This window comes from Hylobates moloch, unplaced genomic scaffold (genome assembly GCF_009828535.3).
Source record: "Hylobates moloch isolate HMO894 unplaced genomic scaffold, HMol_V3 SCAFFOLD_12, whole genome shotgun sequence".
Taxonomy (NCBI): domain Eukaryota; kingdom Metazoa; phylum Chordata; class Mammalia; order Primates; family Hylobatidae; genus Hylobates; species Hylobates moloch.
The window spans coordinates 80,349,478-80,364,919 of NW_026652287.1; the positions used below are offsets into that span (position 1 = coordinate 80,349,478).

Below are 15,442 nucleotides of genomic sequence, written 5' to 3' on the forward strand. Positions count from 1 at the left end.
AATTGTCTAATGACTAAAGTCCTAAAATATCAAATGATTTAATGTCCATAAAACTACTTTACAACTTACAAGGCACTATAAAAAGCAAGACATTATTAGCTTATGAGGAAAAATGCCTTTTATGTGAATGTATTGGAATCATTTATTTGTGTCAAGAATAAAATTCATTTTATTACTGATGTCATATGAAAATTAAATGCATCCAGGAAAAGTCGATGCTTTAAATACAATTCTTGAAACTTTAAGCCTGGTCCTGTATTTGGTGGGAAGAATGTCTGTCAGTCCTGATAGGGCAAAGTTTGAGCATCTGTCATAGTAGCAATGTGCTAATAGCAAAATGCTCTATAGCACTTTCTGTGTGTCAGACCTATTCTAAACTCTTTACATATATTGATCCATTTATTTCTCTCAACAATCCTAAGAGGCAGGCAGTATTATTATCCTCATATTGCAGATGAGGGAAATGAGGAGCAGATTGATTAGGTAATGTGTCCTAAATCAAAAAGTTAGTAAGTTATGGAGCCAGGATTGGTGCAAAGGCAGTTCCATTCCTAAGACTGTGCTGTTAACCACTATACTATACTCATTGTGTTGCTGATGTATATACTATAGCAGCCTTGTGCAGATGCAGACATCAGAACCCTAGGCTGCCTTGGTAGAGCAGATCAAGAACATTTCCATGAAGCAAAGTTCCTAAGGTTGGCAAATGTTGTCTTTGGTTGCCCTACAGAAGCTCAGAATCAAACAATGTGATTTTAAAGTGTCTGGCTGTGTGATAAGGGGCTTATTAGACGTTATCACTGAGTATGTTTTGTGTGTGTGTGTATATATATATATAAATTGTTTTATATATATGTAATATAATAATAAGCTAAATGATAAGTAATAGTAGTATATTTTCAATAGGGAGAATTTACTGCAATAGACCATAACTTCCAGAGTGATTGTGGATGCATACAGTATCTCTGTGGTAACTATGTCTTTTGTAACTTTTAAATTATAAATAAATATCATTAGTATCTGTTTTTCACTATTAATCAGTTAAAAATCTCATTTTTGAGACACATACATTTTAAGCCATTTGCCAATATTTGAGTATAAAAATGTGTTATTATGTTTCAATTTCTTCTTTTGTAATATCTCTAAATGTTCTGAGAACTGAATAACAGAACAGAAATATAAATATTTTTTCAGAGGCCTCAGAGAATTTTAAAGTTGGCGTTAGGCTCTTTTTAATTTGTCTACATTTAATTTAAAAATACAGACATCTAAAAAGTATGAAGTTATGCCCATTATATTAGTATTATTATTATTAATGTATTTTTATTAAGACAGAGTTGCTCTGTTACCCAGGCCGGAATATAGTGGCCCCGTCCTAGCCCACTGCAGCCTCAAACTTCTGGGCTCAAGCAATCCTTCCACCTTAACTGCCTGAGTAGCTTGTACTACAGACGTGCACCACCACACCCAGCTTTTTTTTTTTTTTTTTTTTCTTTTTTTGGAAATGGGATCTTCCTATGTTTCCCAGGCTGGTCTCAAACTTCTGGTCTCTAGCAATCCTCTCGCCTTGGCCTCACAAAGTACTGGGAGCCACTGTGCCTGGCCAAGAGCTCATATTCCAAACTTGCTATAAAATATAGCTTTTGGAGGAAGTTCAATCATTAAACAGCAGTTGATTTTATACATAAATTTTTATTTTATGTTAAGGAATAGTGCACTACATTTTTAAGTAAATATTGGGTTATTGAAAATACGTAAATATGAAGATCTTCATTAGTTTTGAAAAATTGGCACATCACAATGAAAACGTAGACTGAAATATAAGTTCCAATGATGGATGAGTACAAAACTCAACAGTATATTTTCTTATTGACTGTGTTCTCTGTTCTTAGAAAAGGATGATGTGTGTGTATTTCAAGAAGTATCAGTATTGAATCCTGGACAATCCATGATAAAGTATTTGGAAGAAGACTTTTGTTATACTATAGAGTGTCTGGAAGAAAAAGATAACCATACAGGCTTTCACACTCTGAATTTTACACTGGTGAATTGTTCAAAGAAATGTGATGTTGTAAGTATTCCTTGTAATTTATTCTGGTAAGAGTTAATGCATTCAAAAATGGCAGAGTTATAGAATTTGAAATGGTGAATACTCCATTAGTTAAAAAATATATTATATAGTTCTTCAATAGTCTACTATTTTGTAATATATCTATAAAACATAGACTTTCACTTTCCTGTGCATAACCTTGAACTTCAGGAGTCTTATTATCTACAGCTTACCAGGTTGCCTTACCTGAGGTTGTTACACCTGCTTGATGAATTTGGCTGTTAGAAGTAAAGGTTAACCTCTATCTCACTTCTAATATAACCATATAAAGTCAATTATTATTGGAAGCTTCTAATATTCAACCTTAGAAATTCTTACAGTTGTCTGGAGAGAGCTTGTAGTTATGTTTGGAAGAAATAACTCTCCAGAAGTAATTCATTAAAAATATTGATATGGTGTCACTAATCTAATATCATTATATGCAGCACCAGGTATATACTCCATCCCCAAGTGATTATGATTGTTGTGGTACCTGCAAAAATGTATCCTGCAAATTTCATATGGAAAATGGAACATCAGTTGTATATGCGGTATGTTTCATGGAGAGTAATGCTCTGTGCTGTTTTCTGAAGGAGGAGTTCTTGAGTCAAAGTTTGGAAAATGTGCCCCCCACACACACTGCACTGCATACAATAAACACAGTACACCTACAGCACACAAGACACAGTTACATTTATTACATTTTAAAGTATCTGATAATTTATGTTGTAAAGAAAAATGCTTAACTTGTGACTCAAACTTATCATAGATCACTCCTTTTTTCTAGATGTAAGAAATAGGCTTTGGGAAATGCTGATTGTGAAAGAAAGGAACAATTAATATTTTTATGTGACAGCTGATTTTTGATTTCAGATAAATTAGATATTACTGTTTCTTGAATTTGAATATTTACAGATCTTTTCTAATTGAGGTTCATAGAAGACCTTAAGCTACACATAAAATTAGAATCTAGAGACAAGAAAGTAGTCAGGTTCATCAGAATTCTTTACTGATCTGTAAGGAATCTTCAAGCCAAAGTTTGACTATTACTATTATTTTTTTTTTTGCAACTTACAAAAATATAATTCTATCTCTTAAAGCAAATTAACAGAGGTATCAACAGATTAGCATAAATATAATCTATCACAGAGATAGAATTCCTTGAAATAGACAATTGACATTTTTCTAACCTATATATAAAGTACAAAAATACACTTGATATGGTGAGAAAGTAGTGTGAAGGAGGAAAAAAATATATATATATATATATGTGTAATACACACATATATTTTTATTATGTACAAATCAGTATTGGTTCCTTCACCCATTCTTTTCAAAAATAAATACTTCATTTGGTTGCAAATGACATTTATAAATTTAACTCATGAATTTCTCAGTTTTGACATAATTAAATATGCAAACAAATTAGAAACACATATTTTTTTAAATGCAAAGGGAAAAATACCAGAATCCAATGAGCTTATTATGTTTAAAAATATCTAAGAGCATGTAATGTAAGGTTTCATGTCTTTAAAGTGCCTTCTCCTTTCCCAAACTGTCTTCATTACTGCTGAAAATCCTTTAAGATTATATCTATAGATTGGCCTAATACTTGATTAAACAGAAAAGCCTGTGTTTTACCAGGTTAAATGGTTGACTATTTAGGACATGCTTACACTTTCTTTAAGTGCTTTTAAGAGTGTAGCAGTTACTGTTCATCTGAAAATAACCATAAAGTGTCAACATCCTGATTCAGAACAGGGGTAGATGTCTGAATCATGAGTAGTATTAAGGATAGAGTGGCAATAAAAAGCCTTATGATACAAAGTGTTTGCTTGCACAGAATTAAGTCCATTTGTCCAGCAGCACGAAAAGTAACTTGAGATTCAAAAATGTAGCCTTCTGCACCATAGCTTGCAGCCTGGGCTGATGTACAAATTTATTAAGAGAATGGCCTCAATTAATTTAAAGTGAAATCTATGAGAAATTGAGAAGGCCTAGAACAACATGCCCCACACCATGGCCAGCCTTCTTAAAATAAAGTAGAATAAAATGAAAAAGAGATGAATTTTCCATCTCTTTTATGAATTTTCCTTTTTGCCTAAGTGAAGTAATGCTGACATTAACTACTTTTATTTTTTAAATGTGAGTTATAAAATAAAAATATAGATTAACAATTATTTCAGCTGACTTTACTTTTAAATATAAATTCTGAAATCAGGAATGAAACGGTTATTATATTTAAATATTTCTTGAAAGAATAGGGATAAATTTTAAAATAATATAGGGTATACACAATTAGAATTACAAGCCAATAAACACTTTTATTTAAATATTTCTTTAAACTTTTTGGCGATAAGGGAGTAGAAGGAAGAATAAACACATCTCAAGGAAGGAGGTATCTAAGTAATATGATTTGTTGTTTTATAATTAGTGAGGAAATATTAGAGCAAGACCTTTGACACTTGGTTAAATTAGATAATTTTGTAGTAGAAACAGATAACCTATTTGCTGCTTCTCTCTCTGTTGTTTTATTTCACATTTACCTCTCAGTTCTAGTATGAAACCTAGCATATACAAACACACCATACATGTATATGTATTTTTATCATTTTAGATAAGTATACACTATACACGTGTATGTATTTTTAATCATTTTAGATAAATTTAGGGTCATTGTCAGATGGAACATTTTGTGTCACAAGAAGCCTCTGCATCTTGATTTAACCTTTTATTCAATAGAGTAATATTGTACTTAATAAATACAGTGTATTTTAATATGCTAAATAGTAACTTCCTTTTTGATTTTTAGGTAGGGAGTACCTGGCACTACAATTGCACCACATATGAATGTGTTAAAACTGATGAAGGAGCAATAATTCTGAACTACACTATGGTCTGTCCCCCTTTTAATGAGACTGAATGCAAAATGGTTCGTACTTTGTTGTATCTAAGAAAATTTAGTATTATATAATTTAGAAAATATACGTTAATATTTTTTAAGGTCATACTTTCATTGTGGCTTATACATAATGGTGAATGTGTTATTTCCATGAATGAATAAAAGCTCTATTCTATTTTTCCCGTTTGAAATTTTGAGTTATATATGGTGTTCCAGGTAATTCTGTCTTTGAATAGATACTTTGCAATCGTTGGGTTTTTACCTATAGATCCAAAGATTATAGAAAAATCATTTGGTCAGCAGACTTGGCCTTCCCTTTAATATGGATTAATAAGCGAAGGAATCAGAGCTTGGCCAATTTTCTTTCTTAAACAAACAGTGAGATTTTTGATGTCATTCAACTTTAATGTGTGCTGGCCTGCATGACATTTGCCCTAGCTTTTCTGGTTACAGGTCACTGAAAAATTTAGTACAAGTCACAGGATTGCTTATTATTAAGTTTTGCTATATCAATTTCCCTATTCTCTCAGAGAAGAGATTACTGGAAAAGTAGATTTATGAACACGATATAATTTTTATTTTGCAAGATTTTTGTAGCTTTATTTATTTAGACAATAATAATTCCTAATGAAAACTAAGCTTTGTTCTCTTGTGTAGAGAAATAGTACAGTCTAGTCTCATTTATTTTTTTTCAGGATGTACCTTTTCAATGATGACAGCTGGCTGGCTAGCTAGATATAACATGTACTAAAGTCATAGAATTTCAGCTCTGGAAAAAACTTGGGCATCATCTTGTTTCACAGACTAATATTTAAAGAGTAAATCATTCTCTTATTTCAGTTGCAGTTAGTAGGTTGCTAAAGCAATTAGTAATTCTCTTAAAAATTTAGTCTTAGACAAGAGTCCTTCCAAGGAAGGAAATATTTTTTCATAAAAACTATCAAAGAAAAAGATGTACAATTTTAACATTCAGTTATATTCAGAAACTCAAGTCAAATGGAAGTAGTTTAGGTTATTTCAAGGAGTTGAAAATATATAATGGTCATTATTTAGAATAGCTGTTATTATTTTGTTTTAGTAAAAATATTTTGTGGCATTTAAAGTGTCCTTTTAAGTAGAATAATCCTTTTACACTCTTTTCCATAGTACCAATGTATAAATAATGTAATTTTAAACAAAATATCTACTCCGGATTTTAAAAACAAATTCTTTTTAGTAATAGTTAAATTCCAATTATTTTTCTATAAAGGCTTTGTAATATTTGATAAAAGTTTTAGAAGAGTTAGTTTTCTTTTTCTAGTATAAGAGAACATGGAAGAACACCATATTCTTTGACTTTATTCCTTTTTTCTCTTTCTAGAATGAAGGGATTGTGAAGCTTTATAATGAAGGCTGTTGCAAGATCTGTAAGTGAGAGCATATTCCATACATTTACTTGATAGATTAGTTTTAATTGCTCATAGTGATTACGGTTTTTCTCACAAAATTCAATTCCTGTGATGCAAAGAGAGAAACAAATTTTATAAAGTGTTTTTGTATCATATGTTTTTTGTATCATATGGTTAATAATTTTGTAATTTAGTCTTTAACTAAAAGGTTTTTGTATCATATGCTTAATAATTTTGTAAATTAGTCTTTAACTTCTGGAGTGTAAAGAAAGTGTTTTCATTTAGATTAATTTTAATTTAAATATTAATTTTTTTATTGTGGCATATTACAAAAGATATTTCATAAGATTTCAGTATATTTAAAATTTAAAAGTGTCTTGTGATCATATTTGTTTGAACCATGCTGAGTTTAAACAAGTAGATTACAGTTAGAATGGCATTGTGACTCCAAAAACAACATATGGGGTGCAGTATTTTTCAAACCTATTTGAATAAGTGTATAGTTTTGTACAATAAATTTGGATAATATTTTAGTAAATAATATTTATATCCTTTTCATAAAAGTTCTCATAATTATTTTCATAAGTAAAGCTATCTGAATGCAATATATTTTTTATTAGCTTGGATTATAAGATTTATTTCATAGTAATTTTTTTTTTTTTTAATGCGACGGAGTTTTGCTCTATTGCCCAGGCTGGAGTGTAGTGGCATGATCTTAGCTCACTGCAACCTCTGCCTGCTGGGTCCAAGCAATTCTCATGCCTCAGCCTCCTGAGTAGCTGGGATTACAGGCATGAGCCATCACGCCCGGCTAATTTTTATATTTTTAGTAGAGATGGGGTTTCAGTGTTGGCCAGGTTGGCCTCAAACTCCTGGCCTCAAGTGATCTGCCCACTTCGGCCTCCCAAAGTGCTGGGATTACTATTTCATACTAATTTTGAAAAATTTTAAGAACTGAAATAGAATAGAGGGTTATCCATGAAACCACATTTATTTTTTCTTTTTAAAGTGTTTATGAATTTATCTCAATATAAAAATAGAAATTTTGAGAAAATTGGCATAGACAGTAATTTTAAAATTTAGAGAAGCTTTTAGGAAAGGGGCACAACAAAGTTCAATTTAATAATACCATGCTGTAATCACAGCACTTTGGGAGGCCAAGGTGGGTGGATCACAAGGTCAGAAGATCGAGACCATCCTGGCCAACATGGTGAAACCCCGTCTCTACTAAAAATACAAAAATTAGCTGGACATGGCAGCATGTGCCTGTGCTCCCAGATACTTGGGAGGCTGAGGCAGGAGAATCACTTGAACCTGAGAGGCGGAGGTTACAGTGAGCGAAGATCATGCCACTGCACTCCAGCCTGGTGACAGAGCTAGACTCTGTCTCCAAAAAAAAAAAAAAACTGCGGTATAGGGCCAGATTCTTAGGTATGAACTGACTGACATGCATCTTGAGGAAGATTTCTGAATTTCTTTCATGAAAGACTAAATCCCATAAATATGTAAGAGTAGTCTTATATTTTTAGATATGTAGAGTCATATTGAACAGAATATTAGGATGTACTAAAATATTAATACAAATACTATATAATATATACTATCTATATACAATATATAATATGTAATATATTATAATTTATTACCCCCAAAATCCAATGAAATGGGTTCTGACATTAGCTTGATTTTCCACTTAGGGGGGTTAAATAATTTGTCCAAGTCATACCTCTTATAAGTGATAATGCTAGGAATCTACTGTGGGCCTGATTTCACGTCCTGCTTCTTAACTCTTCATGGTATTCTGGAACATTGCAAGGACAAGTTTAAGGAGAGGGCAGAGGCTGAATGATGAGCTCTGCTGAAGTGGCAGGGCTAGAATGACTGAATTTTTATTTACATAATGTCTAAAAAGCCAAACTCAGTGCACACATACACACTGACAACAAGCAAAAAAGTCCAACATAGGATGGCCTGACATCTAACTTGTTACTATATTAGTTTGCAGGGCTGCTGTAACAACCAAAAAGTGGTTGGAAATAGAAATTTATGGAGATTAGAACTCCAAAACCAAGATGTCAGCAGGCCTCATTCCTTGGAGGTATTATGAGAGAGAGATCTGCTCCAAACCTCTTTCCTTGGCACGAAGATGGCCATCTTCATGCTCACATGTTGTTTTTCCTGTATGTGTGTCTAACTCTAGATTTCCCCTTTTTACATGAACACCAGTAATATTGAATTAGCACCTCCTAATGATCTCATTTTTGCTCATATCCCTGCAAAGATCTTGTGTCCAAATAAGATCACATTCTACGATACACAGGCATTTTCAAAGACACAATTCAACCCATGATAATTATATTGCAAAGACTTTTAGGGATAGTATAATATCACCTCTATATTTTTAATTACTAAGGCTTTAATTAGATACACACTGATTAAAAACATACTGTTCATTAGAAATAAGCATGTTTTCATTCAGAATTCTCTAAATCAAATATAAACTAATATGAATCAAATAGTCATTGTATCAGGGACTCAAGGAATGAAATTTATCTTTAGAATATGAGGAAATTTAAGATTTCACTTTTTTTCTATCTTCTTCTTCAGAGTCTGGACTCTTCCTTAGGTATGAGATGCAGGAATAGAGTCACATGGCAATGTTAAGGCCCTGGCTTCTGTATCCTCATGTTAATTATTAGAGAAGTGAGTACAGTTATGTTGTCTCAGGGCAGACAGGGGAATATCTCTGTGACTAATCATATGAATGACCACTATTGCCTGCCACACACTGACACTCTATTAAGCACATTGCTGACAGGACCACATCTAATCCTCACAACAGTTCTGAGAGGCAGGTATGGTTTCCCTACAGATGAGAAATAGAAGGTTCAGAGAGAAGCTGATCATAGTAGTAAATAATAAATTTAGGCCTGTCCAGTATCTGGGCCGAGGATCTTTCAACTCTGCTAAGTTCTTTGAAGTTGCAGAATAATAACAAGCCACTTCAGTTTCTCTCATCTGACGTGAAAGGACTCGTAATGTAGTTTCTGCTGGCATATTAGAAAACCCTTTCCTGCTGCCTTTGCTTTCTGAAGACCAGGCTGTGTTGAAGAGATTGTGGAGGTTGGATACTATCACAGGCTCTGTGTTGAATAAAATCTGTTACAATAAAGTTTTTGAGGAATGAATTAGAAATGACTCTTGGTACAAACAAACTCAGCTAACGATAAATTAATGCCGCCCTGGTTTCATTTACTGAATGAATTAACTCGTTGGGTTTTTACTGGGTGCCTACATGACAAACATCTTTTTAGCCACTGGGACCATAATAGTGAATGAAGCAATATCTGCACGGAATGTGCTCATTATCAAGAAGGGGAAGAAACACCGAACCCATAAATATATTCTAATATGTCATTTAGTGATGGGCGGTATAAAGAAAAATAATGTAGAATAAAAGGAATGGAGAATGAGAGGAGCTGGGTTGCTAACTTAAGCGGGGGCTTAGAAAATGCCTTGGTGATGAGGCGTCATTTGAGTAGAGACTGAATGTCCTTGGGAAGCCACCCAGATGGTGAAGAGTGTTCACAGTGGAGGAAATAGCAAAATGTGGCTATTGCAGAGAAAGTGAGAGGAGGAAGGTGATAGAAAGAAGGGGGTGAGGCATCTTATAGGTAATGGTAAAGATGATTTTTTTCCTTGACTATTCTTTATTCTTGAACTTACGTAAGAATGGAAGGGCTAAGGAAATAATCACTGAGTGAAAGCACCATAAGGGGCAGAACAGCCTGCACTCAACCAACAGCACTGAGCCTCGAGTCACACCATGAGCAGGAGGTCAGTGAAAAGAGATAGAACCAGCATAGGAGACTGAGGAGGAGCCATGAGTGAGATAGGATGAAAACCAAAGCAGGTGAGCTCAGGAAGCCAAGTATGGAAGGTGCATTAAAGAGTGTGTTGTGGACATGTACCCTAAAACTTAAAGTATAATAATAATAAAATTTAAAAAAAAAAGAGGACAGAGTGATGGACTGGGTCAAATGCTGCTGAGAAGTCAAATAGGGTGAGAACTGAGAGATGATCTTGAAATTTAGCAATTTGGAAGTCATGAGTGACCTTGAGGACAGTAATGCTTCAGTCAGTCTTAGCTACCCATCTCTCCTTCAAGCAGAGTAGCTTAATCTTTATCTATTTTACATGTTGAGATTGCTTTAAATTAGGATTTCATGGCTAAATGTATTTGAAAATTGGGATATAAGTTCACTCTTTTGTAAGTAAGGAAACTCAGCAGGATAATTCAGTGATTTTCCTAAAGTAACAAAGCAAGTTGGAATAGAGAGAACCTTGGTTTAAGCATCTTGATTCAGGGATTACATCCACTATCATACATCATTAAATATAGATGCTTGCATGTAATAGCACGTGATAATCCATTACACACACAGACACATATTAAGATATCATGAATGCATACAAAGTGTTTTCATTTGAAATTATAAAAGACCATTTCAGAGCCATAAAATCAAGTATGACTCATCCATACACTTCAATATGGTTGATAAGTGATTGTATTAAAATTTTGCATTATTTTATATTAATGTCCATTAAGATAATGTAGTTTTACATCTCTCAATTTTTGTTTTAAAATTGATGTATATATGTAGTTATGCATTAATTATGTATGCATATATCTACTTACACACCTTATGGTTCATTCCAAAAATTATTTTAAACATATATGCCACACACAGGTTGATATTAGCATTATTACATGTGTGGAATATTTCTGATTTTTGATTATGATAATTGTTCTAAGACAATAAAATATAAAGTGGAAATCAATAAGTGTAAAGCCAGAAAATATAAGAAAATGTATTTAGAAGGTGAAAATAAATATTGCACATAAAAATGTAAGAGAGAAGTTTTAAATATCTTTCAATACTGGAATATATTTTATATAAATACACCAATTTTCAACTGTAAATATATTCATATGTTTAAGAAACAATTTAACATGGGCCTTTGATGAATAAATACATTTTATATTTTATCAGGCAAACGAGAAGAAAGAATATGCCAGAAAGTGATCATTAAATCGGTCATAAGGAAACAGGACTGTATGAGCCAAAGCCCTGTAAGTGGAAAAATGTCATTTGCTACATAAACGCACATATCTTTTTAGAAAGTATGTGTGTTACAGAAAGAATAAGTTTGTAAGCCAACAAAATGCCAACACTTACAATATTTAACTGAGATTATTCCTACATTCTAATGTTGCAATATTCTGTTTGTGAAGAAGTATGAATTATTCTTAGCATAATCAGCAGTTCTGAATGATGGTTGCAATCCAGAGGGATAGAAATTGAATCTAAATGTATTTGACTACATGTTGTCTTCACTACGCAATTTTACTCAGCAAAGAGTTCTGCTTCTAACTTTGTCCCTTTTAATATGACCTGTAGCATACTTGAGCCATGATATGACATAGGTTACAATAGATTAACTACACTGTGATTAACATATTCCGTATATATTTATGTCGAGTTATGTGTGCACATTTAATGCTTTGAATGCTATGCTGAGCATTGCCATGAAACATCCCTTTGACTTATGTGAATGATGTTTCATTTATTGTTTTTTACAATCTTGCAACATTCAGAAGCTTGAGGGTTGGAGTGATGAGGAAGAAAGCTTTTCATCAGATTTTCTTAGTGGAATCAAATAATAACCAGTACTTTTATAAGTTTAAGACTTTTTTTCTCATTGTCACTTCTTAACAGATAAATATTGCATCTTGTGACGGCAAATGCCCATCAGCTACCATATATAACATCAATATTGAAAGTCACCTAAGATTCTGCAAGTGTTGTCGTGAACATGGCGTACGAAACTTTTCTGTGCCTCTGTATTGCTCAGGAAATGGTACTGAAATTATGTACACTCTCCAGGAACCCATAGACTGTACATGCCAGTGGAATTAAACTCTTGGGTTGCAAGAACTCTATACAACATCATAATGTCAGATAGAATTAACTTTTATTACTATTACTTAGGCATGTGGCAGATTTATGCTGTTTAACAATACTATATTTTTCAGACTTGGAATGTGGAAATTTAGCAATTGGTACAAAATATATACAGTTTCAATAGCAAAATTAAATTTATTGCTTTACTCTATTTTAGAAAATCAAATGACTGTAAGTTCAGCTGAAATGCTGTTATGTATTTAATTGCCACTTGGTGCAGATACAGTATATTCTCATCAATTGGAAGGTTATTTTGCAAAATTCCTTCAATTTCACTCAATAGCTCTTTTTTCCTTAATTTGCAAAGTCTGCTATAGTTATCCAAATTAAGATACCCTTTAATATGTACTCCTTAATCTGGTAAATGTGATCAGTTAAAATTGTCATCGAGATAGCAATAAAGAGTGATATGCTTAGAGATAGATAATAGATTATTTAAAACCTGAATGGTTATTAGATAAGTCATTATAAATTCCCCTCATTTTGCAGGTGTAACAGTTAACCAGAGAAGCTGTGTGACTCGTACAAATTTATTCAGTGTAATAATACAGTAAATTCATGTTAACAGTTGGATTAAATTCTAGCTCTCTCTTATTCCAGTACTATATCACTTTTAAAATCCTGAGCAGTATGTAGTAAGAGTATATCACAGAATCTTTCATTCTTAAAGAGTTTGCATTGGATAGAATTAAGTATTTTAAGTTTAATATAAAATGCCACCCATACACTGTTATTCCAATAGTAAGGAGCAGGGAAATATAGCATCATTTGCTAAATAGAGGAGATAGATCTTGAACTTTTATTTTTTATATCATTAAAACTGCTATTAAATGTGTTGTCAGTATTTAACATTTAGTTACTTACTGTCTCATCAATATTTAATTTTGAGGATGTGCTTGCGTACTATTGAATTTGAGTGCTGTTTTGCTGTTAATGCTGCCGCTTTGCCAATGAAGAATGAAATAAATTTATCTGAATGTATCAATAACTTTAAAATGGAATGCTGCACTTTTAAAATATGGTAGATTATTGGCACTTGCAAGAAGAATGTGTTGAGGTCTTTGGAAATGCCCAAATTCTTTGCCACCTGTAATTAAAAATTGTCTGAATTTTCTCCTCAGTATAAAGGAGTGAACGCTCTACTTAGTGTAATTGTGAGTATCAAGTGAATTCAAACATCAACAAAAGAATAGTAAAGTCTCACTGCAAAGCAGATACTGGGCCTCAAGGGTGGGCTTAGGCTTAAACTAGATTATCTGCTTTCACATACTAATGTTTTCATTTCAAAATCATGTGTCCCCAAAATATTGCAACTTACTGAATATTTTAGATCTCTTGGGTTACTTAAATATGTACGAAAAAATTAACATTGCATCTGCAAATCCCAGTGTTTACTGTATATGCAATTGATTTATCTTGTTTGTGCTTAATATAAGTGTTCCTGAGATGTTAACATTTCAATATTCTCTGATTCCTATTAACATATATATATAATTAAATGTTATTGGTTAAAATATATTAATATTTCACTTAAGAGAAAATTTTATGTATCTCAAATAGAAGTAACTAATGTTGTATATTGTCTATTGCCCATTTTTATTTCCATTTTCTGTAAAATATTCGTTATTTAAAATATTAAGTAATCTTTAAACCTATTTGTGGAGAAAAGGGAAACTTTCTCCTAGAACTTTATAAACATTCAACAAATACAACAAATATGCATTTAGGGCCTACATGTGCCAGGCACTTATTATAAACTCTTGGGACACAGGCAAAACTAAACAGACACAGTCCTAACCCCCATGATACTTAGAGTTTAGTAAGAAAGCAGACCTTAAATAGCCATACATATGATATGAGAACATCCAGAAAGAGATCCCAAAACTTATTAGAATGTGGCATATGATAAAGATGACTCTGAAATCAGCAGAAGAGTGCAAATTGGCTTTCAATAAATGGTGTTGGGACAACTGGATGGTTACATAGATAAAGAAAAATTTGAATTCATACATCCATTGACATTAGGATAACCTCCAAATGAATCAGAGATTTTAATGTTCAAAAACAAAAGAAGATAGGAGTTACAAAAGAAAATAGGGAAGAAATCTTAGATTGGGGAGGGCCATTCTAATTGTGACTCAGTATCCAGATGCCCCAAATAAATGATTCATAGATTTAACAGTTAGAAAACTGAAAACAGACAAATTCTGCTTGGCAGAAAAAAGTCAAAAAAAGATAAAACCAAAGAAACAATATTTGTGACATATCAGTGACACAGTCTAATCTTCCTGTATGTAAAGAACCATTGAAAAAAATAACAAAAGGAAAAAATTAACAACCTAATAGAAAAATGAGCCAAAGATATAAACTGATAGTTGAAAGAAAAAGAAGTAAGACTAGTGGATCCTTTAACAAAAAAGATAACTGAGCACACTTCTAGTTAATAAAAAATATTTTACATTCAATCTACACTGAAATTCAATTTCTCACCTACCAGACTGGTAAAAAAACCAGAAGTTTAATGATACTTTTATTTTTTAAGGCTCTGGGAAGATAAGCATTCTCACATGTCATTGATGGTAACACAAAATTGTAGAAATCCTAGGGAAAACCTAGCAATGTATACTAATATTAGAAGTGCTTTTTGGTTTGACCAAACTGTCTAGAATATATATGCTGTACAAACACCTGTACAAATACAAAGTGGTATTTGTGAAGGTTATTAATTGCAGCATTGTTTGTAATACAAAAGAACCAACAATAGTTGAATAAAATGTTAATCCACATATGTAATACTATACATCTGTGAAAAAAGAATGAAAAAGAAATGTATATATTGATGTGGGATGATTTCTAACGCATATTTTTAAATTGAATAATGTATTGAAATCTAGAACAGCATATCAGATTTCTAGGTGTTGTAAATTCAAAAGGGCCTAAATAAGAAAATATAATCATATTTACATAGGAAGTAAACAATGAGCTAATAAAATGGCAAAAACCAATGGTGGAGGTAGATCAGGGCAGATGAAGATTG

General features: G+C 32.3%; 1 protein-coding gene across 2 annotated transcripts in view; it reads left to right on the plus strand.

Moving 5' to 3' along the window:
* Positions 1-15,189, plus strand: part of OTOGL (otogelin like) — a 269,944-nt gene extending 254,755 nt beyond the window's left edge. For both annotated transcript variants that reach the window (XM_032171665.1, XM_032761833.1), the window contains 7 exons: positions 907-970; positions 1,893-2,071; positions 2,536-2,640; positions 4,902-5,021; positions 6,352-6,397; positions 11,434-11,513; positions 12,160-15,189. In XM_032171665.1, coding sequence (XP_032027556.1) covers positions 907-970; positions 1,893-2,071; positions 2,536-2,640; positions 4,902-5,021; positions 6,352-6,397; positions 11,434-11,513; positions 12,160-12,360 — 795 coding nt within the window. In that variant the 3' untranslated portion in view covers positions 12,361-15,189. The remainder of the gene's footprint in view (positions 1-906; positions 971-1,892; positions 2,072-2,535; positions 2,641-4,901; positions 5,022-6,351; positions 6,398-11,433; positions 11,514-12,159) is intronic.
* The last annotated feature ends 253 nt before the right edge of the window (positions 15,190-15,442 follow it).